This window comes from Ranitomeya imitator, chromosome 1 (assembly GCF_032444005.1).
Source record: "Ranitomeya imitator isolate aRanImi1 chromosome 1, aRanImi1.pri, whole genome shotgun sequence".
NCBI lineage: Eukaryota > Metazoa > Chordata > Amphibia > Anura > Dendrobatidae > Ranitomeya > Ranitomeya imitator.
Window position 1 is genome coordinate 1,221,176,027 of NC_091282.1, and position 24,431 is coordinate 1,221,200,457.

Consider the following 24,431-nt stretch of genomic DNA (forward strand, 5'->3'; position numbering starts at 1 on the left):
TTCTCATCCATGGAGGGGTCACTCACAATGTTTGGGGGCTTCTCATCCATGGAGGGGATCACTCACAATGTGTGGGGGCTTCTCATCCATGGAGGGGATCACTCACAATGTGTGGAGTCTTCTCATCCATGGAGGAGATCACTCACAATGTGCGGGGGCTTCTCATCCATGGAGGGGATCACTCACAATGTGTGGAGGCTTCTCATCCATGGAGGGGTCACTCACAATGTGTGGAGGCTTCTCATCCATGGAGGGGATCACTCACAATGTGTGGAGGCTTCTCATCCATGGAGGGGATCACTCACAATGTGTGGGGGCTTCTCATCCATGGAGGGGATCACTCACAATGTGTGGAGTCTTCTCATCCATGGAGGAGATCACTCACAATGTGTGGGGGCTTCTCATCCATGGAGGGGATCACTCACAATGTGTGGGGGCTTCTCATCCATGGAGGGGGTCACTCACAATGTGTGGGGGCTTCTCATCCATTGAGGGGGTCACTCACAATGTGTGGAGTCTTCTCATCCATGGAGGGGATCACTCACAATGTGTGGGGGCTTCTCATCCATGGAGGGGTCACTCACAATGTTTGGGGGCTTCTCATCCATGGAGGGGATCACTCACAATGTGCGGGGGCTTCTCATCCATGGAGGTGATCACTCACAATGTGTGGAGGCTTCTCATCCATGGAGGGGATCACTCACAATGTGTGGAGGCTTCTCATCCATGGAGGGGGTCACTCACAATGTGCGGGGGCTTCTCATCCATGGAGGGGATCACTCACAATGTGTGGGGGCTTCTCATCTATGGAGGGGGTCACTCACAATGTGTGGGGGCTTCTCATCCATGGAGGGGATCACTCACAATGTACGGGGGCTTCTCATCCATGGAGGGGATCACTCACAATGTACGGGGGCTTCTCATCCATTGAGGGGGTCACTCACAATGTGTGGGGGCTTCTCATCCATGGAGGGGATCACTCACAATGTACGGGGGCTTCTCATCCATGGAGGGGATCACTCACAATGTACGGGGGCTTCTCATCCATGGAGGGGATCACTCACAATGTGTGGAGGCTTCTCATCCATGGAGGGGATCACTCACAATGTGTGGAGGCTTCTCATCCATGGAGGGGGTCACTCACAATGTGCGGGGGCTTCTCATCCATGGAGGGGATCACTGACAATGTGTGGAGGCTTCTCATCCATGGAGGGGATCACTCACAATGTGTGGAGGCTTCTCATCCATGGAGGGGGTCACTCACAATGTGCGGGGGCTTCTCATCCATGGAGGGGGTCACTCACAATGTGTGGGGGCTTCTCATCCATGGAGGGGATCACTCACAATGTGTGGAGTCTTCTCATCCATGGAGGGGATCACTCACAATGTGTGGGGGTTTCTCATCCATGGAGGGGATCACTCACAATGTGCGGGGACTTCTCATCCATGGAGGTGATCACTCACAATGTGTGGAGGCTTCTCATCCATGGAGGGATCACTCACAATGTGTGGGGGCTTCTCATCCATGGAGGGGGGTCACTCACAATGTGTGGGGGCTTCTCATCCATGGAGGGGATCACTCACAATGTGCGGGGGCTTCTCATCCATGGAGGGGATCACTCACAATGTGCGGGGGCTTCTCATCCATGGAGGGGATCACTCACAATGTGCGGGGGCTTCTCATCCATGGAGGGGGTCACTCACAATGTGTGGGGGCTTCTCATCCATGGAGGGGATCACTCACAATGTGCGGGGGCTTCTCATCCATGGAGGGGATCACTCACAATGTGCGGGGGCTTCTCATCCATGGAGGGGGTCACTCACAATGTGTGGGGGCTTCTCATCCATGGAGGGGATCACTCACAATGTACGGGGGCTTCTCATCCATGGAGGGGATCACTCACAATGTACGGGGGCTTCTCATCCATGGAGGGGGTCACTCACAATGTGTGGGGGCTTCTCATCCATGGAGGGGATCACTCACAATGTGCGGGGGCTTCTCATCCATGGAGGGGGTCACTCTCAATGTGTGGGGGCTTCTCATCCATGGAGGGGATCACTCACAATGTGTGGAGTCTTCTCATCCATGGAGGGGATCACTCACAATGTGCGGGGGCTTCTCATCCATGGAGGTGATCACTCACAATGTGTGGAGGCTTCTCATCCATGGAGGGGTCACTGACAATGTGTGGGGGCTTCTCATCCATGGAGGGGTCACTGACAATGTGTGGGGGCTTCTCATCCATAGAGGGGGTCACTCACAATGTGTGGAGGCTTCTCATCCATAGAGGGGATCACTCACAATGTGCGGGGACTTCTCATCCATGGAGGTGATCACTCACAATGTGTGGGGGCTTCTCATCCATGGAGGGGATCACTCACAATGTGCGGGGGCTTCTCATCCATGGAGGGGATCACTCACAATGTGTGGAGTCTTCTCATCCATGGAGGGGATCACTCACAATGTGTGGAGTCTTCTCATCCATGGAGGGGTCACTGACAATGTGTGGGGGTTTCTCATCCATGGAGGGGATCACTCACAATGTGCGGGGACTTCTCATCCATGGAGGTGATCACTCACAATGTGTGGAGGCTTCTCATCCATGGAGGGGTCACTGACAATGTGTGGGGGCTTCTCATCCATGGAGGGGTCACTGACAATGTGTGGGGGCTTCTCATCCATAGAGGGGGTCACTCACAATGTGTGGAGGCTTCTCATCCATAGAGGGGATCACTCACAATGTGTGGGGGCTTCTCATCCATGGAGGGGGTCACTCACAATGTGTGGGGGCTTCTCATCCATGGAGGGGATCACTCACAATGTGCGGGGGCTTCTCATCCATGGAGGGGATCACTCACAATGTGTGGAGTCTTCTCATCCATGGAGGGGATCACTCACAATGTGTGGAGTCTTCTCATCCATGGAGGGGATCACTCACAATGTGTGGGGGCTTCTCATCCATGGAGGGGTCACTCACAATGTTTGGGGGCTTCTCATCCATGGAGGGGATCACTCACAATGTGTGGGGGCTTCTCATCCATGGAGGGGATCACTCACAATGTGTGGAGTCTTCTCATCCATGGAGGGGATCACTCACAATGTGTGGAGTCTTCTCATCCATGGAGGAGATCACTCACAATGTGCGGGGGCTTCTCATCCATGGAGGGGATCACTCACAATGTGTGGAGTCTTCTCATCCATGGAGGGGATCACTCACAATGTGTGGAGTCTTCTCATCCATGGAGGAGATCACTCACAATGTGTGGAGGCTTCTCATCCATGGAGGGGATCACTCACAATGTGTGGAGTCTTCTCATCCATGGAGGGGATCACTCACAATGTGTGGGGGCTTCTCATCCATGGAGGGGTCACTCACAATGTTTGGGGGCTTCTCATCCATGGAGGGGATCACTCACAATGTGCGGGGGCTTCTCATCCATGGAGGGGGTCACTCACAATGTGCGGGGGCTTCTCATCCATGGAGGGGATCACTCACAATGTGTGGGGGCTTCTCATCTATGGAGGGGGTCACTCACAATGTGTGGGGGCTTCTCATCCATGGAGGGGATCACTCACAATGTACGGGGGCTTCTCATCCATAGAGGTGATCACTCACAATGTGTGGGGGCTTCTCATCCATGGAGGGGATCACTCACAATGTGTGGAGTCTTCTCATCCATGGAGGGGATCACTCACAATGTGTGGGGGTTTCTCATCCATGGAGGGGATCACTCACAATGTGCGGGGACTTCTCATCCATGGAGGTGATCACTCACAATGTGTGGAGGCTTCTCATCCATGGAGGGGGTCACTCACAATGTGTGGGGGCTTCTCATCCATGGAGGTGATCACTCACAATGTGTGGAGTCTTCTCATCCATGGAGGGGATCACTCACAATGTGTGGAGTCTTCTCATCCATGGAGGGGATCACTCACAATGTGTGGGGGTTTCTCATCCATGGAGGGGATCACTCACAATGTGCGGGGACTTCTCATCCATGGAGGTGATCACTCACAATGTGTGGAGGCTTCTCATCCATGGAGGGGGTCACTCACAATGTGTGGGGGCTTCTCATCCATGGAGGGGGTCACTCACAATGTGTGGGGGCTTCTCATCCATGGAGGGGATCACTCACAATGTGTGGGGGCTTCTCATCCATGGAGGGGGTCACTCACAATGTGTGGAGGCTTCTCATCCATGGAGGGGGTCACTCACAATGTGTGGGGGCTTCTCATCCATGGAGGGGGTCACTCACAATGTGTGGGGGCTTCTCATCCATGGAGGGGATCACTCACAATGTGCGGGGACTTCTCATCCATGGAGGTGATCACTCACAATGTGTGGAGGCTTCTCATCCATGGAGGGGGTCACTCACAATGTGTGGGGGCTTCTCATCCATGGAGGGGGTCACTCACAATGTGCGGGGGCTTCTCATCCATGGAGGGGATCACTCACAATGTGTGGGGGCTTCTCATCCATGGAGGGGGTCACTCACAATGTGTGGGGGCTTCTCATCCATGGAGGGGATCACTCACAATGTGTGGGGGCTTCTCATAAGTGGAGGGGATCACTCACAATGTGCGGGGGCTTCTCATCCATGGAGGGGATCACTCACAATGTGTGGAGTCTTCTCATCCATGGAGGAGATCACTCACAATGTGCGGGGGCTTCTCATCCATGGAGGGGATCACTCACAATGTGTGGAGGCTTCTCATCCATGGAGGGGGTCACTCACAATGTGCGGGGGCTTCTCATCCATGGAGGGGATCACTCACAATGTGTGGAGTCTTCTCATCCATGGAGGGGATCACTCACAATGTGTGGAGTCTTCTCATCCATGGAGGAGATCACTCACAATGTGTGGAGGCTTCTCATCCATGGAGGGGGTCACTCACAATGTGTGGGGGCTTCTCATCCATGGAGGGGGTCACTCACAATGTGTGGGGGCTTCTCATCCATGGAGGGGATCACTCACAATGTGCGGGGACTTCTCATCCATGGAGGTGATCACTCACAATGTGTGGAGGCTTCTCATCCATGGAGGGGGTCACTCACAATGTGTGGGGGCTTCTCATCCATGGAGGGGGTCACTCACAATGTGCGGGGGCTTCTCATCCATGGAGGGGATCACTCACAATGTGTGGGGGCTTCTCATCCATGGAGGGGGTCACTCACAATGTGTGGGGGCTTCTCATCCATGGAGGGGATCACTCACAATGTGTGGGGGCTTCTCATAAGTGGAGGGGATCACTCACAATGTGCGGGGGCTTCTCATCCATGGAGGGGATCACTCACAATGTGTGGAGTCTTCTCATCCATGGAGGAGATCACTCACAATGTGCGGGGGCTTCTCATCCATGGAGGGGATCACTCACAATGTGTGGAGGCTTCTCATCCATGGAGGGGATTACTCACAATGTGCGGGGGCTTCTCATCCATGGAGGGGATCACTCACAATGTGTGGAGTCTTCTCATCCATGGAGGGGATCACTCACAATGTGTGGGGGCTTCTCATTCATGGAGGGGTCACTCACAATGTGTGGAGGCGTCTCATCCATGGAGGGGATCACTCACAATGTGTGGAGTCTTCTCATCTATGGAGGGGATCACTCACAATGTGTGGGGGCTTCTCATCCATGGAGGGGTCACTCACAATGTTTGGGGGCTTCTCATCCATGGAGGGGATCACTCACAATGTGCGGGGGCTTCTCATCCATGGAGGGGGTCACTCACAATGTGCGGGGGCTTCTCATCCATGGAGGGGATCACTCACAATGTGTGGGGGCTTCTCATCTATGGAGGGGGTCACTCACAATGTGTGGGGGCTTCTCATCCATGGAGGGGATCACTCACAATGTACGGGGGCTTCTCATCCATAGAGGTGATCACTCACAATGTGTGGGGGCTTCTCATCCATGGAGGGGATCACTCACAATGTGTGGAGTCTTCTCATCCATGGAGGGGATCACTCACAATGTGTGGGGGTTTCTCATCCATGGAGGGGATCACTCACAATGTGCGGGGACTTCTCATCCATGGAGGTGATCACTCACAATGTGTGGAGGCTTCTCATCCATGGAGGGGGTCACTCACAATGTGTGGGGGCTTCTCATCCATGGAGGTGATCACTCACAATGTGTGGAGTCTTCTCATCCATGGAGGGGATCACTCACAATGTGTGGGGGTTTCTCATCCATGGAGGGGATCACTCACAATGTGCGGGGACTTCTCATCCATGGAGGTGATCACTCACAATGTGCGGGGGCTTCTCATCCATGGAGGGGATCACTCACAATGTGTGGGGGCTTCTCATCCATGGAGGGGGTCACTCACAATGTGTGGGGGCTTCTCATCCATGGAGGGGGTCACTCACAATGTGTGGGGGCTTCTCATCCATGGAGGGGATCACTCACAATGTGTGGGGGCTTCTCATAAGTGGAGGGGATCACTCACAATGTGCGGGGGCTTCTCATCCATGGAGGGGGTCACTCACAATGTGTGGGGGCTTCTCATCCATGGAGGGGGTCACTCACAATGTGTGGGGGCTTCTCATCCATGGAGGGGATCACTCACAATGTGCGGGGGCTTCTCATCCATGGAGGGGGTCACTCACAATGTGTGGGGGCTTCTCATCCATGGAGGGGATCACTCACAATGTGCGGGGGCTTCTCATCCATGGAGGGGGTCACTCACAATGTGTGGGGGCTTCTCATCCATGGAGGGGGTCACTCACAATGTGTGGGGGCTTCTCATCCATGGAGGGGATCACTCACAATGTGCGGGGGCTTCTCATCCATGGAGGGGGTCACTCACAATGTGTGGGGGCTTCTCATCCATGGAGGGGATCACTCACAATGTGCGGGGGCTTCTCATCCATGGAGGGATTGTCTCCCATCATCCAGGACAATGCGGTGATGATGCTTTTCACAGCATGATTGAGATCAGGTCACATGGGAAAAGTGAGAACATCGGGGCCGGGGAAGAAAACATTGACATTTCTGGTCCACGGATGGAAACCCCCCAGATCTCATCCCAGTGATGACATGCAGTCATTTCACAAAAAGCAACAAAGTAAACCCCATAAATTCTGAAAAACTCAGAGTGCTGATGAGACCAGAATGGAGGGCCATCAGTCAAGATCTGCTCAGATACTGATATCCATAGAATAAGGGGCCGGAGCGTGGAGAATAAGGGGCCAGAGCGTGGAGAATAAGGGGCCAGAGCGTGGAGAATAAGGGGCCAGAGCGTGGAGAATAAGGGGCCAGAGCGTGGAGAATAAAGGGCGGGAGTCTGGAGAATAAGGGGCGGGAGCGTGGAGAATAAGGGGCGGGAGCGTGGAGAATAAAGGGCGGGAGCGTGGAGAATAAAGGGCGGGAGTGTGGAGAATAAGGGGCGGGAGTGTTGGGAATAAGGGGCGGGAGTGTGGAGAATAAGGGGCGGGAGTGTGGAGAATAAGGGGCCGGGGCGCGGAGAATAAGGGGCCGGGGCGCGGAGAATAAGGGGCCGGAGCGTGGCGAATAAGGGGCCGGAGCGTGGAGAATAAGGGGCCGGAGCGTGGAGAATAAGGGGCCGGAGCGTGGAGAATAAGGGGCGGGAGTCTGGAGAATAAGGGGCGGGAGTCTGGAGAATAAGGGGCGGGAGCGTGGAGAATAAGGGGCAGGGTCGCGGAGAATGAGGGGCAGGAGCGTGGAGAATGAGGGGCAGGGTCGCGGAGAATAAGGGGCGGGAGCGTGGAGAATAAGGAACAGGGTCGCGGAGAATAAGGGGCCGGGGCACGGGGAATAAGGGGCGGGGGCGCGGAGAATAAGGGGCAGCGCTGGGAATATTGAGGCGTCACAGAAACGACATGGATTTTTAATTAATAGTGTAACAACGTGCGGAATGTTTACAATTGTCCATCAGTAACCACAGAAACAGCGACAAAAAGGGCGAAAACATGAGAGGGAAAATGTGAGAACCGGAATGTGCGTCAGAACTTTTGGACACAACTGTAGATAATATTATATAATAACTCCGGGACACAAGTGTTTATGTAGATGAGATCCGTATACAAGCTGAGTGTCCGGGACGTCTGATAATCGCTGCTATAGACAATGTATGTACAGGGCCTTGAATAAGTCTTCATACCCTGTGAACTTTCCATATTTTCACGTTACAGCCACAAGCATAAATGTATTTTATTGGGATTTTATGTGATCTCAGCCCTAAATAACACGTATTTGTGAAGTGTAAAGGAAATTATACTAAATATTACAAAATTATAAATGTGAAAATTGTTCTGTGCATTTGTATTCAGCCCCCTGTAGCTGGGGTTTGGTTCATGGGGGGCGAATCTTCTGAGTGGCCCTCCACCATGTGACCCTGATTACTAGGGTTGAGCGACCTTGACTTTTTTAGGGTCGAGCCGGGTTTCGCGAAACCCGACTATCTCAAAAGTCGAGTCGAGTGAAATCGGCCGATTATGGCGAAAAGTCGAGGATCGACCGAAACCCAATGCAAAGCCAATGGGATTTTTTTTTTTTCCTCCTCCTCTTCCTCTTCCTCTTCCTCCTCCTCCTCCTCCTCCTCCTCCTCCTCCTCCTCCTCTTCCTCTTCCTCCTCCTCTTCCTCCTCTTCCTCCTCTTCCTCCTCCTCTTCCTCCTCTTCCTCCTCTTCTTCCTCTTCTTCCTCTTCTTCCTCTTCTTCCTCTTCTTCCTCTTCTTCCTCTTCCTCCTCTCTCTCGTCCCTGAACTGAAAAGCTGGTGTTACACATTGCAAATCGCTACAGCGCACAAGCGACAACATGGCGATAGGTCTTAGGGGCGTGGACGCCTATGTCATCACTCTGCCCACACCCCTTCATTGGCTGAAAAAAATGGCGCCAAGCGCGTCATACGAAACGCGACTTTGGCGCGAAAGTCGCGTACCGCATGGCCGACCCCACACAGGGGTCGGGTTTCATGAAACCCGACTTTGCCAAAAGTCGGCGACTTTTGAAAATGAACGATCCGTTTCGCTCAACCCTACTGATTACAGCTAATAGTGGCGGAGAACCTCAGCAGATACTCTCCATACAAAGACAGACATGGATATTACCGCCATATGGTCAGTGGTGGATCCCAGCCCTACAGAACAAAGATCACTGCACAGTTACAGATAACTACTTACCGCTGACGTCCTTTCTGCTGGAATCGTTCATGTTTCCCGTCTTTTCCATCTGGCCCAGACCGACATGACGACTTCTCCAGCCAGGACTCGGCTGCAGAGAAAACAACAAAGACACTTCTGACTTCTATCACTGCACCTGCTCTGCGGTTCTGTGCACCCTCTAATTATCCTCCTACTGGAGCCCTAGATCCCTCTTTCATTGCATTTGTAAAGTATGATGTCAACAAAAGTGCCCACAAACACTATGATACCCCCATAGTTAGTTCCTCCCAGTACCCTCCTCACACACAGTATGATGACCCTACTGTACCCCACCCCGCAACTGTCCCAGAGAAGTATGGTGACCCCAACACAGTATGATCCCCCAACTGGGACCCCCCACACAGCCCTCCATGTAGTATAATGCCCCCACACTTCACACTGTATATTGCCCCCACACAGTATGATGGACCCTGCACAAACTGTCACACTGTATAATTGTCCGCATAGTTTAAAGACTCCCACACAATCCTTCAAATATTTTAATAGCCCCGTATAGTCCTCCATACAGTATAATGTACCCCATGTAATATAATGCACCCATGTCCCATATAGCATAATGCACCTCTTGTTCCATACAGTATAATGCATCCCCATGGTCCATACAGTATAATATATCCCCCCATGGTCCATACAGTATAATAGAGCTCACAGAAAAAATCCCAAGAATTAAAAGTTAACCTTTATTGATAATTCTTAAAAACACTAAATATCCAATATGTGCATAACTACACCATCACCAAAACAACAACATTCCATAGGAAAGGCCGAGATGGTGCCAATCCCTAAAATCACTAAATACACCCTACCTACCAGCGGAGGTTGGCACCCTATAACACCTGCGCAGTGGCGCCCCCGCTCCTCGTCGACTCTCCCTGCTAGCCCTGATAAGCCCTAATGGAACAGGGAGCGGAAAAACGACAAACACTCAGTGCCCCTACAATAAAGATGGAGAGTCAGTAGCAATGACCCGGTATTGCTATCTCGCTAGCTGCACTAGTACTTCCTATCAGCGGGGGTCGGCACCCTAAAAAGCACGCAAATGGCGCCCCCGCTCCACGACGACTAAACTGATCTGACCCTAAAATCTAAGGGTAGGCAGGATGTTACCTAGATATATTAGAACACATAAACATTCAAGAGGATATACCCGATTTTAATAATAAAGTGTCCTCATCATATACACAGATACCCATAGAATGTGCTGATCATTCATACTCCACACAGCTTATAGTTATTACATTCGCATATATGTAAGAAGAAAATCATAAGATACTTTGCGGGTAAGATAATCTCCCAAATCTAAACCAAGTTGATCAGAGTATAAGCACATACCAAGAGGACACAATCCTCCTAAAGCGAAAGCCGTTTAGTTATCACGGCATAACATTCAAATACACCAGGTGCTCCCTTCTCCAAACTCAACGCGTTTCCCCTCCGCAAATAACAGGAGGTTCATCAGGAATTTATCAGATACAAAAAAGGGTTACTTGGCTTCCTTCATGAATGGTGCAGATAAATGACATGGTCTGTAACACCGTTGGGTCGATACCTCATGGATATGGTGCTCCCAGACAAATGCCACAGTGTGTGCGTTTTAAAGGCAGGTCGATTGGCTTAGACACAATCAGCTGTTCTCCGGCGTGTGTATACAAAGCACTTCCGGTATCACATTCCAGCGGGTGTCATGTGTAGTCTGGCGTCTACTACGTCTACTGCGCCGGCCCCAAAATACAAACACGCCCCCTATTCCTAAGCGTGGGTTCGTAATTGTCCATACATACTACTGCGCACGCTCCAGAAACTGTAGCGTCTCCTACGCAAGTGGCGCCGATGACAAACATACACGCCCCTTTATCAACAGGCGAGGGATCGTACTTGTTCGTCCATGCCACTGCGCACGCGCCAAATCTGTAGCGTCTCCTATGCATACCACGCCTGCGCCAAACAAACACATCCCTTGTTCTCAGGCGAGTGTTCGTAGTTGTTCATACAAGCTACTGCGCATGCGCCAGTCGTGACGCAAACAGCACTCAGAGGGACAGCCCACATCATTATCTACACGGAGTGCCGCTTTACAGCTAATTCGCCGGTGTAGAAAGAAGTACGCATGCTCAATAGCCCTATTACAAGAGAGTGCTACATGATTACAACATCGCAGATACAAATTGAGCGCACACGCGCAGAGTAAATATGCATAATAGTTACCATAAAAATGATAATGCCATGATAACATTCTGGGGGCGTTATATCGATGACGTTTTGATTTTGTGGTCAGGAGATGTGGCATCCTTTAATATCTTTGTCAAAAGTTTAAACAATAACAACATGGGTCTCAGTTTCACCTCTGAGATTAATGGTGATAAGATCAACTTCTTGTCACAATCAGTAAGGAGGAGGATGGGCATTTAGCCACCTCCATCTACAGAAAACCCACCTCTACAAACAATTTATTGAATTGGAATAGTCATCATCCATATGGGCTCAGGAGGGGATACCCAAAGGACAGTATACGAGAGCAAGAAGAAACTGTTCATCTGATGCTTCGTTTTATACTGAGACACGGGATCTAAAAAATAGATTTCTTGAAAGAGGTTACCCTATGAAGGTACTCCGTGAGGCCTTCAAACAGGTTGAAACAGTCTCTAGAACCAGCTTATTACATCCCGTAAATAAGGTTGATGAGGACCCTCCTCTGAGACTCATTGGTATGTTTGATGACTGTTCCCATGAGGTGAGAGATATCATCAAAAAATATTGGGCTATATTACTGGCAGATACGGACATAAAGGACTGTATACCTGAGACACCTATGATCACCTACAGAAAGGGGAGATCTCTTAAGGATCAACTTGTGCACAGTGTTTTCTCTCCTCCTAAAAAGAGTGGTACATGGTTGGATAAGAGGCAATTTGGAACTTTTCGTTGTGGTACCTGTTCCTTCTGTGGATATCTGGACACCGGGAATGGTTTTTCCAGTGCTAGTACAGGACAGGTTTTTGAGAGCAGACATTTTGCAAACTGTAAAACGAGTGGAGTTATATACTTGTTTAAATGCACTTGCCCATTAAACTATGTGGGGAAAACAAAAAGGGAACTGAGAAGAAGGATAGGGGACCACCTGGGTGACATTAGGCATGCCAGGGATACCCCAATATCTAGGCATGTTCGGATGGTGCATCGGGGTGATCTCGCGTCCTTCACTTTCTGTGCCATTGAAGTGGTAGCCCCTTCCATCAGGGGCGGTGATTGGGATCGGAAGATCTTACAAAAGGAATTAAAATGGATCCACAGACTGGATACGGTCTTCCCAAAAGGGTTGAACGAACAAATGAACTTTGGCTGTTATCTATGACTCCTTTATCGGTTGGCGATGAGAAAATCTGTTTTATCGACCCGAATGGGTCAGTCTAGTTTATAATATCTGTCCTGATCTCTTGGACAGGGCATCTGTTAGTACCTGTGAACAATATCTTGTCTACGGGAGTATTTTGGGAGTGTGTGCGTTTTTTCAGCTTGGTCACTTTAAATGTATGTTCCCTGATTTTCCATTTATAATCATAAATATAAGTGTACTAGCCAATCCATGGCATAAACAATGATTGTATTGATATATTTGGACTTATGTATCTGCAATTTTGGATAAGCCCATATCAGGGATTTGCCTAACGCTCAACTGTAATATGCCCATGTTTGGCACTCATGGGGTGTCATAATGGGGTACTGTTCTAGCGAGACATTTGAATATATGCATATTTTGAAGCAGACTTTCCTTTTTGCGTTTACGCAGTGTTGCGCTGGTATAACAAACCATCGGTATCTTTACAGCTTGCTGAAATGGAAGGTCTTGTATACTGGACGTATCTGTTTACAGCGCTGGCTTTGTGCACTATGGAGTTTGTTCATCTGTAAATGTTATCATGGCATTATCATTTTTATGGTAACTATTATGCATATTTACTCTGCGCGTGTGCGCTCAATTTGTATCTGCGATGTTGTAATCATGTAGCACTCTCTTGTAATATGGCTATTGAGCATGCGTACTTCTTTCTACGCCGGCGAATTAGCTGTAAAGCGGCACTCCGTGTAGATAATGATGTGGGCTGTCCCTCTGAGTGCTGTTTGCGTCACGACTGGCGCATGCGCAGTAGCTTGTATGAACAACTACGAACACTCGCCTGAGAACAAGGGATGTGTTTGTTTGGCGCAGGCGTGGTATGCATAGGAGACGCTACAGATTTGGCGCGTGCGCAGTGGCATGGACGAACAAGTACGATCCCTCGCCTGTTGATAAAGGGGCGTGTATGTTTGTCATCGGCGCCACTTGCGTAGGAGACGCTACAGTTTCTGGAGCGTGCGCAGTAGTATGTATAGACAATTACGAACCCACGCTTAGGAATAGGGGGCGTGTTTGTATTTTGGGGCCGGCGCAGTAGACGTAGTAGACGCCAGACTACACATGACACCCGCTGGAATGTGATACCGGAAGTGCTTTGTATACACACGCCGGAGAACAGCTGATTGTGTCTAAGCCAATCGACCTGCCTTTAAAACGCACACACTGTGGCATTTGTCTGGGAGCACCATATCCATGAGGTATCGACCCGACGGTGTTACAGACCATGTCATTTATCTGCACCATTCATGAAGGAAGCCAAGTAACCCTTTTTTGTATCTGATAAACTCCTGATGAACCTCCTGTTATTTGCGGAGGGGAAACGCGTTGAGTTTGGAGAAGGGAGCACCTGGTGTATTTGAATGTTATGCCGTGATAACTAAACGGCTTTCGCTTTAGGAGGATTGTGTCCTCTTGGTATGTGCTTATACTCTGATCAACTTGGTTTAGATTTGGGAGATTATCTTACCCGCAAAGTATCTTATGATTTTCTTCTTACATATATGCGAATGTAATAACTATAAGCTGTGTGGAGTATGAATGATCAGCACATTCTATGGGTATCTGTGTATATGATGAGGACACTTTATTATTAAAATCGGGTATATCCTCTTGAATGTTTATGTTCTAATATATCTAGGTAACATCCTGCCTACCCTTAGATTTTAGGGTCAGATCAGTTTAGTCGTCGTGGAGCGGGGGCGCCATTTGCGTGCTTTTTAGGGTGCCGACCCCCGCTGATAGGAAGTACTAGTGCAGCTAGCGAGATAGCAATACCGGGTCATTGCTACTGACTCTCTATCTTTATTGTAGGGGCACTGAGTGTTTGTCGTTTTTCCGCTCCCTGTTCCATTAGGGCTTATCAGGGCTAGCAGGGAGAGTCGACGAGGAGCGGGGGCGCCACTGCGCAGGTGTTATAGGGTGCCAACCTCCGCTGGTAGGTAGGGTGTATTTAGTGATTTTAGGGATTGGCACCATCTCGGCCTTTCCTATGGAATGTTGTTGTTTTGGTGATGGTGTAGTTATGCACATATTGGATATTTAGTGTTTTTAAGAATTATCAATAAAGGTTAACTTTTAATTCTTGGGATTTTTTCTGTGAGCTCTAAAATATTTATACCCAAGGCTGTACATTTTTTTCTTTCTGTGAAAATTCCATACAGTATAATGCACCCCCCATGGTCCATACAATATAATATATCCCCCCATGGTCCATACAGTATAATATATCCCCCCATGGTCCATACAGTATAATATATCCCCCCATGGTCCATACAGTATAATGCACCTCTTGTTCCATACAGTATAATGCATCCCCCCATGGTCCATACAGTATAATATATCCCCCCATGGTCCATACAGTATAATGCACCCCCCATGGTCCATACAGTATAATGCATCCCCCAATGGTCCATACAGTATAATATATCCCCCCATGGTCCATACAGTATAATATATCCCCCCATGATCCATACAGTATAATATATCCCCCCATGGTCCATACAGTATAATATATCCCCCCATGGTCCATACAGTATAATATATCCCCCCATGGTCCATACAGTATAATATATCCCCCCATGGTCCATACAGTATAATGCATCCCCCCATGGTCCATACAGTATAATGCATCCCCCCATGGTCCATACAGTATAATGCATCCCCCCATGGTCCATACAGTATAATGCACCTCTTGTTCCATACAGTATAATGCATCCCCCCATGGTCCATACAGTATAATATATCCCCCCATGGTCCATACAGTATAATGCACCCCCCATGGTCCATACAGTATAATGCATCCCCCCATGGTCCATACAGTATAATATATCCCCCCATGGTCCATACAGTATAATGCACCCCCCATGGTCCATACAGTATAATGCATCCCCCCATGGTCCATACAGTATAATATATCCCCCCATGGTCCATACAGTATAATATATCCCCCCATGGTCCATACAGTATAATATATCCCCCCATGGTCCATACAGTATAATGCACCCCCCATGGTCCATACAGTATAATGCACCCCCCATGGTCCATACAGTATAATGCATCCCCCCATGGTCCATACAGTATAATGCATCCCCCCATGGTCCATACAGTATAATATATCCCCCCAAATAGTCCATACAGTATAATGCATCCCCCCATGGTCCATACAGTATAATATATCCCCCCAAATAGTCCATACAGTATAATGCATCCCCCCATGGTCCATACAGTATAATATATCCCCCCAAATAGTCCATACAGTATAATGCATCCCCCATCCCCCTGTTGTCTATACAGTATAATACATCCCCCAATGGTCCATACAGTATTAAGCATCCCCCTTCCCCCCCATTGTTTATACCGTATAATACATCCCCCCCATGGTCCATACAGTATAATATATCCCCCCATGGTCCATACAGTATAATGCACCCCCCATGGTCCATACAGTATAATGCATCCCCCCATGGTCCATACAGTATAATATATCCCCCCAAATAGTCCATACAGTATAATGCATCCCCCCATGGTCCATACAGTATAATATATCCCCCCAAATAGTCCATACAGTATAATGCATCCCCCATCCCCCTGTTGTCTATACAGTATAATACATCCCCCAATGGTCCATACAGTATTAAGCATCCCCCTTCCCCCCCATTGTTTATACCGTATAATACATCCCCCCCATGGTCCATACAGTATAATATATCCCCCCATGGTCCATACAGTATAATGCACCCCCCATGGTCCATATGGTATAATATATCCCCCCAATAGTCCATACAGTATAATACATCCCCCCCATGGTCCATACAGTATAATACATCCCCCAGTACTCCATACAATATAAAGCATCCCCCATCCCCCCATTGTCTATACCGTATAATACACACCCCCATCCCCCCGTTGTCTATAGAGTATAATGCATCCCCCATCCCCCCCATTGTTTATACCGTATAATACACCCCCCAATGGTCCTCAATACAGTTTTATCTGCACACCTTGTTCTAACATACAATCCTCCCCTCTCCTCCCCGTTATCCGCTGCTCTGCTCTCCGCAGTGCCAGCTTGTCTTCTGAAGCGTCGCACATCCCGGCGTACAGGAGGCCATTTAGAGACGTCATCGCGCTGAGACATCAGACATTGAGGAAGAATGACGGGGATGAAGCAGCGGCTGTCGCTCCCTCCTCCAACTTGCTTTCATCGGTATCAGCTCTCGGCAGATGCTGATACAGTTGACCTTGCTGGAGGGGCCCTCGCTGTGTCCGCTCTCATACGGCCTCCCCCTGCCGATACAGTTAGAAGTAGCGTAGCTCCGGGTGGACCCCCTCAGGGCGGTGAGCCCAGGGCGGCTGCACCCTCTGCCCCTCTGGTAGCTAAACTATTGTGAGTGACCAATCGCCTCAGAGGTTTGTGTGAGAACCAAGGAGCTCACCAGACAGGTGAGGGATAAAGTGGTGGAGGAGAGGAAAGCAGGGTTAGGTTATAGAAAATAGCCCAAGCTCTGAGCATCTCATGGAGCATCAATCCATCATCCAAACATGGAAGGATTATGGCCCAAATGCAAACCTACCAAGACATGGCCGTCCACCTAACCTGACACCCCCAGGAAGGAGAGCACTAATGAGAGAAGCAGCTGAGAGGCTCATGGTCACTGGAGGATTCACAGAGATCCACAGCTCAGAGGGAGAATCTGTCCACAGGACAGGACGTGTACTCCACAAATCTGGTCTGTATGGAAGAGGAAAGCAATAATGAAAGCCATAAGAAGTCCCAGGTAGGGGACACAGTGAGCATGTGGAAGAAGAAGAAGAAGTGGCTCTACTCAGATCAGTCCAATGGAGAACTCTTCATTTAAAAGCAAAACACTAGGTGTAGTGGAAAACAGCACTGAACATCACCCTGAAAACACCATTCCCACCATCACACATGGTGGTGGCAGCATCCTGCTGTGGGAGGCTTTTTGTCAGCAGGAGTACAGAGAATCTGTGATAACTACTGATCACCGACGTCTCCATCCAACCTCACTGAGCGAGAGAGAGGGGGAAAGAAGAAGGGGCAAAATCCATATGTGCAAAGCAGACCCCAAAAGACCCCAGCAGTAATGGCAGCGAAAGGTGGTCCTATAAAGTATTCACTCAGGGGCTGAATATAAATGCATCTCACAATGTTCAAGTTTATACTTGTAAAATAATCAGAAAACCTTGTATCATTTCCTTTACACGTCACAAATACTTGTCACATAAAATCCCAATAAAATGCATATAAGTTTGTGGGTGTAATTAAAAAAATGTGGAAAAGTTCACAGGATATGAAGACTTTTCTCTGTACATGTAGATTGTTGCAGCCACCACCAGGAGGTGCACAGTACACGTCAACCACCACCAGGAGGTGCACAGTACACGTCAACCACCACCAGGGGGTTGTGCACAGTACACGTCAACCACCACCAGGGGGCACACAGTACACGTCAACCACCACCAGGGGGCGCACGGTACACGTCAACCACCACCAGGGGGCACACAGTACACGTCAACCACCACCAGGGGGCGCACGGTACACATCAACCATCAGGGGGCGCACAGTACACATCAACCACCAGGGGGCACACAGTACACGTCAACCACCACCAGGGGGCGCACAGTACACGTCAACCACCACCAGGGGGCGCACAGTACACGTCAACCACCACCAAGGGGCGCACGGTACACATCAACCATCAGGGGGCGCACAGTACACGTCAACCACCACCAGGGGGCGCACAGTACACATCAACCACCAGGGGGCGCACAGTATACATCAACCACCAGGGGGTGCACAGTACACATCAACCACCAGTGGGCGCACAGTACACATCAACCACCAGGGGGCGCACAGCACACATCAACCACCAGGGGGCGCACAGTACACATCAACCACCACCAGGGGGCGCACAGTACACATCAACCACCATCAGGGGGCGCACGGTACACGTCAACCACCACCAGGGGGCGCACGGTACACGTCAACCACCACCAGGGGGCGCACGGTACACGTCAACCACCACCAGGGGGCGCACGGTACACATCAACCATCAGGGGGCGCACAGTACACATCAACCACTAGGGGGCGCACAGTACACATCAACCACCACCAGGGGGCGCACAGTACACATCAACCACCAGGGGGCACACAGTACATGTCAACCACCACCAAGGGGCGCACAGTACATGTCAACCACCACCAAGGGGCGCACAGTACACATCAACCACCAGGGGGCACACAGTACACGTCAACCACCACCAGGGGGAGCACAGTACATGTCAACCACCACCAAGGGGCGCACAGTACACATCAACCACCAGGGGGCATACAGTACACATCAACCATCAGGGGGCGCACACTATACATCAACCACCAGGGGGCGCACAGCACACATCAACCACCAGGGGGCGCACAGTACACATCAACCACCAGGGGGCGCACAGCACACATCAACCACCAGGGGGCGCACAGCACACATCAACCACCAGGGGGCGCACAGTACACATCAACCACCAGGGGGCGCACAGTACACATCAACCACCAGGAGGCTCACAGTACACATCAACCACCAGGGGGCGCACAGCACACATCAACCACCAGGGGGCGCACAGTACACATCAACCACCAGGAGGCGCACAGCACACAACAACCACCAGGGGGCGCACAGTACACATCAACCACCAGGGGGCTCACAGTACACATCAACCTCCAGGGGGCGCACAGTACACATCAACCACCAGGGGGCGCACAGTACACATCAACCACCAGGGGGCGCACAGTACACATCAACCTCCAGGGGGCGCACAGTACACATCAACCACCAGGGGGCGCACAGTACACATCAACCACCAGGGGGCGCACAGTACACATCAACCACCAGGGGGCGCACAGTACACATCAACCACCAGGGGGCGCACAGTACACATCAACCACCAGGAGGCTCACAGTACACATCAACCACCAGGGGGCGCACAGTACACATCAACCACCAGGGGGCGCACAGTACACATCAACCACCATCAGGGGGCGCACAGTACACATCAACCTCCAGGGAGCGCACAGAACACATCAACCACCAGGGGGCGCACAGTACACATCAACCTCCAGGGGGCGCACAGTACACATCAACCACCAGGGGGCGCACAGCGCACATCAACCACCAGGGGGCGCACAGAGCACATCAACCACCAGGGGGCGCACAGAACACATCAACCACCAGGGGGCGCACAGAACACATCAACCACCAGGGGGCGCACAGTACACATCACTGAGAGCGGCTGATCGCCAGCATTATTCCATGTTCTGCTCCCTGCGCCTCCCCATGTAACAAGTGTGGCCGCCCTCCATCTATCACCTCCATGTGTCAGATTTTACAGGCGAAGCTGCGGAGAATGGAGCAGCTGCTTCATCTGAAGAACGTCCGGATAGACGACCTGAGCCGCCGCCTGCAGGAGGCCGAGAAGAAGTGACCCCCGGACAAGCTGCCCACCCACCCGCTCATCCACCCTGTACAGCACGCTGCGTTACCTGTAGATTATAGTGATTATATATAATATGTATGTTGGGATTATATATAAATACTGGGATTGTACATACTGGGATTATATAAATACTGAGATTATATATAAATACTGGGATTATATATAAATACTGGGAATATATACATACTGGGATTATATATACTGGGATTATATATAAATACTGGGATTATACATACCGGGATTATATATACTGTATTTAGGATGTTTTATATTCCCCTTCGCTTCAAGTTTGTTTGTAAATCCCAGCAATAAAGTATTTGATTTTATAAGGTGATCACCGGCTGACAACTTCAGTCCTCATGCAGATAGTTGTATGTCCCCCCATGCTTTACACTACAGCTCTTCTCCCTGATGTCAGTGCTATGGTAGATGACGTCGGATTAGCACCATAATCTCTTACAATCTGCGGTAATCGATCGTCCATGTCAGGACTCACAGGCAGGATATCTTTATCTTCCCCACCGCTCACACCAATTTGTCATGAGCCGGGGTTGTTTTGTTGCCCCTGGTTCTATCTGAAGAGGGTTTATCTATATCCCACTTCCCAGTTCCGGTTTGGAACTTGCAGCTCTCTGGCGCCCCCTAACCCTCAGGTCAGACCCGGTACTGCACCTGGGATAATTAGTCACCAGAAAGACTGCCTGCTATGTACTGGCTAATGGGCATACTGCAGTGAGGGCGATATAACTACTCCCACTCAGGCGGGCACAATAATTATCAACGCCGTCCGTCGCTACCAGGTTTCCCAAATGCGCAGGACAAATCAGCTGCCACCAGCTCCGATTTCTTAATTAATCCGGAGCCAAACCAATTAGTAGCGTAATTCACTACAGAGGATGTGACAGTACGTTGTAGAGCAAGGAGAAACAAACCTAGTAATTTTATATATTTTACTCCAAAAAGGTAGGCAGTGTTTACAAAAGGATACTATAAAACAAGACAAGTATCGTATGTACAAAAAATTACAAATCAAAAAGGGATTAAAGTTGAAAAAACAGTTCTCTCATATAATTTCAGATCATGGCAAACCATGTGGCTGGGAGAGGGGCGAACATCAGAATGCATCGGAGCAGCATGCAGAGCTGCTGTTAGCTCTTTTCCTGGGCAAAGACTCAGTCATAACTCAGCAGGGTTAAGAAATGCCCTCTGGTCGTGACGAGATCACTGAGTGGGCTGAGTTATGAAATGCACTCCTCTTTTCTCAGAGGGACTGAAGCATACTGAAAGCTCCTAGCCGTCACAGCTTGGGGATGGCACCCCGTATAGCCACCACGGAACTACCGTTCTTCCGGGTATGAGCTGGGCATTAATTTGAGCCCAAACATGAAGTGGATATGAGCCCTGGTTAAGCAGTAACCCGTTTCTCCATTTCCGCTAGGCACTGCTCCAAGAAAACGCACTGTGTGATGGCCCGGCTGATGCAGAGGCCAAAAATGTATTTGTTCTGCTTCCAGACCTAAGCTGCACGATTATATTCCAGTTTAAGAGAACAAAGGGAAGGCCCCCCCAGCCATGTGCTTTTTGCAGGCACACTGGTTTCACATTACAGCTGCATGCAGGGGGGAGGGAGTTGCCTGCAAACCAAGAGAGAAGAGCAGCTTTCTAGGCAGTGTGAAGAGGGGAGGGCAGAGGGCCCACAGCGTGTGTCTGCCACCATGGTACCTTCTAAAATATTACTCGGCACATGGTATTTTTACATTATCGTGACAGTCTGTTGTGAATTCTGTGGCAGAGCTCCCTCCTGTGGTCACAAGTGGTACTTCGGCTGATTCTCTCTGGGAGCTTCCGTTTGTGGAGGAAACTGGTACTGCTGCTTCTGAGTTTCCTCCCTCAGGTGATCTGGTGAGGTCGTTAGGTGCTTCTCTACTTAACCCCACCTAATGCTTTGATTCATGCTTCCTGTCAATGGTCCAGTGTTGGACTTGTGTTTCTCTGGATCATTCCTGTGGCCTGCTGCTCTGCATAGCTAAGTGCTTCTTTGCTATTTGTTGCTATTTTTTCTGTCCAGCTTGTCTATTTGTTTTGCTGGAAGCTCTGGGATGCAAAGGGTGTACCTCCGTGCCGTTAGTTCGGTACGGAGGGTCTTTTTGCCCCCTTTGCGTGGTTTTCGTTAGGGTTTTGTGTAGACCGCAAAGTTATCTTTCCTATCCTCGTTCTGTCTAGAATATCGGGCCTCACTTTGCTGAATCTATTTCATCCCTACGTTTGTCTTTTCATCTTACTCACAGTCATTATATGTGGGGGGCTGCCTTTTCCTTTGGGGTATTTCTCTGAGGCAAGGTAGGCTTATTTTTCTATCTTCAGGCTAGTTAGTTTCTCAGGCTGTGCCGAGTTGCATAGGGAGCGTTAGGCGCAAGCCACAGCTGCCTCTAGTTGTGTTTGGAGAGGATCAGGAATTGCGGTCTACAGAGTTTCCACGTCTCAGAGCTCGTTCTATTATTTTGGGTTATTGTCAGATCACTGTATGTGCTCTGATCGCTATGTACATTGTGTTACTGAATTGCCTATCATAACAGTACAGGAAGCAAGGTACTAATGATTCTCAATAGAGGGAAAAAAGAAGTTCTGAGACCATTTTTTTTCCTTTGCACTGTGATTTGTCTTTTTTTTCCCCTAGACATTTGGGTGGTTCAGGACACAGGTGTTACAATGGACATTAAAGGTCTGTCTTCATGTGTAGATCAGCTCACGGCAAGAGTTCAAGATATTCAAAATTTTGTGGTTCAGAATTCTTTGTTAGAACCGAGAATTCCTATTCCAGATTTGTTTTTTGGAGATAGAACTAAATTTCTGAGTTTCAAGAATAATTGTAAACTGTTTCTGGCTTTGAAACCTCGTTCCTCTGGTGACCCAGCGCAACAGGTTAGGATCGTCATTTCTTTTTTGCGCGGCGACCCTCAGGACTGGGCATTTTCTCTTGCGTCAGGAGATCCTGCATTGAGTGATATCAATGCGTTTTTCCTGGCGCTTGGATTGCTGTACGATGAGCCTAATTCAGTAGATCAGGCAGAAAAAAATTTGCTGGCTCTTTGTCAGGCTCAGGATGAGATAGAGCTATATTGCCAGAAATTTAGAAAATGGTCCGTGCTCACTCAATGGAATGAATCTGCGCTTGCAGCCATTTTCAGAAAGGGTCTCTCTGAAGCCATTAAGGATGTCATGGTGGGATTTCCTATGCCCGCTGGTTTGAATGAGTCTTTGTCTTTGGCCATTCAGATCGGTCGACGCTTGCGTGAGCGTAAATCTGTGTACCATTTGGCGGTATTACCTGAGATTAAACCTGAGCCTATGCAGTGCGATAGGACTATGACCAGAGTTGAACGGCAAGAACACAGACGTCTGAATGGGCTGTGTTTCTACTGTGGTGATTCCACTCATGCTATCTCTGATTGTCCTAAGCGCACTAAGCGGTTCGCTAGGTCTGCCGCCATTGGTACTGTACAGTCAAAATTTCTTCTGTCTGTTACCTTGATCTGCTTTTTGTCATCGTATTCTGTCATGGCGTTTGTGGATTCAGGCGCTGCCCTGAATTTGATGGACTTGGATTATGCTAAACGTTGTGGGTTTTTATTGGAGCCCTTGCAGTGTCCTATTCATAGTAACATAGTAACATAGTAACATAGTTAGTAAGGCCGAAAAAAGACATTTGTCCATCCAGTTCAGCCTATATTCCATCATAATAAATCCCCAGATCTACGTCCTTCTACAGAACCTAATTGTATGATACAATATTGTTCTCCTCCAGGAAGACATCCAGGCCTCTCTTGAACCCCTCGACTGAGTTCGCCATCACCACCTCCTCAGGCAAGCAATTCCAGATTCTCACTGCCCTAACAGTAAAGAATCCTCTTCTATGTTGGTGGAAAAACCTTCTCTCCTCCAGACGCAAAGAATGCCCCCTTGTGCCCGTCACCTTCCTTGGTATAAACAGATCCTCAGCGAGATATTTGTATTGTCCCCTTATATACTTATACATGGTTATTAGATCGCCCCTCAGTCGTCTTTTTTCTAGACTAAATAATCCTAATTTCGCTAATCTATCTGGGTATTGTAGTTCTCCCATCCCCTTTATTAATTTTGTTGCCCTCCTTTGTACTCTCTCTAGTTCCATTATATCCTTCCTGAGCACCGGTGCCCAAAACTGGACACAGTACTCCATGTGCGGTCTAACTAGGGATTTGTACAGAGGCAGTATAATGCTCTCATCATGTGTATCCAGACCTCTTTTAATGCACCCCATGATCCTGTTTGCCTTGGCAGCTGCTGCCTGGCACTGGCTG

The 24,431-nt window shown here is 49.5% G+C and overlaps 1 protein-coding gene across 1 annotated transcript in view; it reads left to right on the forward strand.

Moving 5' to 3' along the window:
- The window catches only part of SPEF1 (sperm flagellar 1), an 85,485-nt gene extending 65,061 nt beyond the window's left edge, over positions 1 to 20,424 (forward strand). Inside the window, exon 7 of the mRNA XM_069745090.1 lies at positions 19,978 to 20,424. Coding sequence (XP_069601191.1) covers positions 19,978 to 20,079 — 102 coding nt within the window. The 3' untranslated portion in view covers positions 20,080 to 20,424. The remainder of the gene's footprint in view (positions 1 to 19,977) is intronic.
- Positions 20,425 to 24,431: the final 4,007 nt, after the last annotated feature.